This window comes from Centruroides sculpturatus, unplaced genomic scaffold (genome assembly GCF_000671375.1).
Source record: "Centruroides sculpturatus isolate CEXI.00-Female unplaced genomic scaffold, Cexi_2.0 scaffold1710, whole genome shotgun sequence".
NCBI lineage: Eukaryota > Metazoa > Arthropoda > Arachnida > Scorpiones > Buthidae > Centruroides > Centruroides sculpturatus.
In genome coordinates, this window is record NW_019385889.1 from 140,016 (window position 1) to 143,263 (window position 3,248).

The 3,248-nt window shown below is 38.6% G+C and overlaps 1 protein-coding gene across 1 annotated transcript; it reads right to left on the reverse strand.

Moving 5' to 3' along the window:
- Nucleotides 1–256: 256 nt before the first annotated feature.
- LOC111612424 (very low-density lipoprotein receptor-like) lies at nt 257–3,243 on the reverse strand (the record flags this gene model as incomplete). Its single annotated transcript, XM_023353634.1, has 13 exons — nt 257–485; nt 554–701; nt 769–927; nt 1,002–1,071; nt 1,142–1,252; nt 1,310–1,503; nt 1,576–1,764; nt 1,833–2,044; nt 2,122–2,285; nt 2,347–2,706; nt 2,787–2,948; nt 3,028–3,144; nt 3,213–3,243. Coding segments are annotated over 13 exons (1,995 nt in total), but the record flags the coding sequence as incomplete, so codon positions are not given.
- Nucleotides 3,244–3,248: the final 5 nt, after the last annotated feature.

Consider the following 3,248-nt stretch of genomic DNA (forward strand, 5'->3'; position numbering starts at 1 on the left):
AGAAGCTATCCTAGTCTATAGGAGACTAGGCGACTTTTTACTAACTCACACCGAGTTGTTTAAAAAAGGATTGGTCGGCGGGCACAACGGAAAGCCGTATTCCTATGAATTGGACAGCTGTCCAGGGAGTACTGAAAGTTGTTAAATCTGCGTTTAGTCAATTTATGTAAGCCGTAACTTCAGATCACGAGCAAGATTAGGCCGCGAAGTACACGCAGAAATGAGAAGTTAGATGAGTTTAAACAAAGCTTTTAATTGCAACAAGTATTATAAAATATACAGTGAATATAAACTACTAAAAGCCAAAAATCAAAAAAGCACAAGTTAAACCCGTTAGACAATATATACATAGTGAAAAAAGTTATATAAATGCATCACTTCGTTGAGTTACAATTAAGAAGGTCTCTTTATAGGAGATGCCCGTTCGGAGATCTGTCCAGTTCATTATCAAGGGTGCGCCATTTCTTGTAACTACCATTAACTTCCTGCGATGAAAAAATAATTTGATAATTATAACCAAGTTCGTCATATTACGAGATAAATTCACACTTACCGTCTTGTTATATAAATCGCTCTCTGTTGGCCTAGTTTTTTCTATGGGATCGGAGTACTCCGAATCTATAATTAGAGGTTCCTCCTTTTGCAAAAAGGAATGCCTGAAGGAGACGATTATGTTGCGTCCACGATTACGAATTCTTGTCCTAGGGAAGAAGAGACTTGATTATGTAGCCTAAAAGCAAAAGCAGATACCGTAAACTAATATCTTACTTGTCCTTCAGACACAAATAAGTGAAGGCGATAATGACAACTACGAGAATAATGCCAATGACAGCTCCAGCAATCCATCCATTTGCACTTTCTTCGATATTTGCTGTCATGCTTTGAATTTCGTTCTCGCATCTCTCACCTTCATAGCCAATTAAACAGCTAAAAAAACAAAAACTGTTGGCAACAAAAAGAAACCAAGGCAAGAAAAAAAAAAGCAAGCGCCGAGAACTTACTTGCATTGTTTAGTCGTTCCTACGATTTCGCATGATCCTTCGTTGTAGCAGTAATCGGGCGTGCAAGTTTCTATTGGAGGGGAAACCACGCTTATTAAAACTTGCTAATCCACTTATTAAAGTTCAGTTGTATAGCTTACCTTCACATCGGCCAGATACTAGATTGAAGCCATCACTACATTTGCACACACGATTGTTGGGTATTAGCAGACAAAGTTGGTCACAAGGACTTTGTTCACAAGGATTGCGAACTGCAAAATAAAGTGTTTACACAAAATCTAGGTCAAAGAATAAAATGGAATATTTACCTCTTCGACGAAGCACAGGATGAAAAACAAGCAGTTGCCGCACTATGCTCCCACTCTGAGCGATGATGAGTGGATGTTCACAATTGAATTTGTTGCACCTGTAAATATGAGTCACCTCCCATTCAGACCAGTATAAGTAATCCTCGAACAATGACAGAGCGAAAGGAAGCTTTGCTTTCGAGGTCACAATCCGTCTGAAAACGAAAAAAAAAACTTTTAAATTCTTTTCCTACAAATTAAGAGTTAGTTAAAAAGAATTAACTTACAATTTGTCTCCGTTATAATCGACAGAAGAGATTACATCACGTTTAAATTCCACCCAGTATATGTGTTTTAACATTCGATCTACGGCAATGGCAGAGGGATTCACTACTTTGTGAGAAACTATTTCCCGATATTTGCTTCCATCCATATCCATTCTACTTATTGCATTAACAAGACCAATGAACATTATTCTGCAAAAACAATAAAAGTTAAGAAAAACGTCTTTACTTGCAAAAGTCTTGCTTTAAAAAAGTCTTACCCGTCGGTAGGCACGAGCGTGAACGTATTGATGTTTTCACCATCTAAGATTGTGGCGCAATAAGCTTTGTTGTTACAAACATGTATCGCGTAATCACAAACGTAGTAATAATTCAGTCCAACCCAATCGTAGGCTACTAGAATCACATTGTCCGAAGTATTAAGTAGTACGCCCATCGTAAGGTTTTTCAGGGAAAAATACATGATGGATTCCTGTCAAAAAAAAAAGTAGTAAATAAATTTAAGCGCACAAGCTCCAACATTCTTTCCGGAATTATTGGATCTACCACCTTTTCTGCATCACCCCAAATGATTACACTGTCGTCTTCTGAGTCTACGAAATCCATTCCCTTAATGTTGTGTATGTCCTTAACTAAGATGCTTTCGTGGTGATGCATCAAGTCTATAGATCTAATATCATTCCGAACTAACATAAACAACACCAAGATGCCTCCTGAAATGAAATAGGAATATTTACTCTTATGGAATTGAAAATCATATTAAAAATGCTATACCGATAGCTTTGCATTGTCCATTGTGTTGCAGCGAGTAGCCTTCGTAGCACGCGCACATGTAACTGCCTTTTGTATTAAGGCAGAACTGGCTACAAGAACCCAGTTGCTGACATTCGTCGACATCCGAACAGGACATTTTATCGGCGCCTAACTCGAAACCTTCATGACATTGACAGAATGGTCCTTCTGGTCCATGAACACAAATGTGGGCGCATCCATGGTTGTTCGAACCACACGTGTCCTTACAGTGATCTCCCTCGTCCGAGAAATCGTAACAATCTGCTTTTCCGTCACAAACTCTATCCAGGGTAATGCATGTACCGGACTGGCACCTAAACATGGTTTCTGGACAGGAAGAAACTAAAAAAACAATGATTAAGCTTCAGTCAACGTTACATGGTATGACATTAGAAAAAAGTGTGAAGAGGTAAAGTTCTTACATTTTAAGGGACTCAAAGTAGTAGTAGTTGCTGTTGTATGATGACATTGGGGAAGATCTTCGTCACTTCCGTCTGCGCAATCCGGGGAACCATCGCATTGCCAAGACAAAGGAATGCACTCACCCGAGTGACAAGAAAATTCAAAGTTTTCGCATTTTACGGCTGCAAAATGACAGAATAAAATTTGCAGCAAGCACGCGAAAGGAAGGCCCAGAGCAAAAGGGAAGAGATTAAAACTTACCGCAATCAAGTTCATCATCGCCATCAGGGCAGTCTTTTATTTTGTCACACCTATCTCTTTGATAAATACATGTTTTACCATCTTGGCATTTAAACTTGCCTTTCGGACAGCCGTGACCTGTGTTTATAAAATCAAAAATCATTTTATTATTAACGTCAAAATGGTAAACTGCGCTAAATACTTACTGCAATTAGTTTCATCTTCTCCGAGAAGACAGTCAT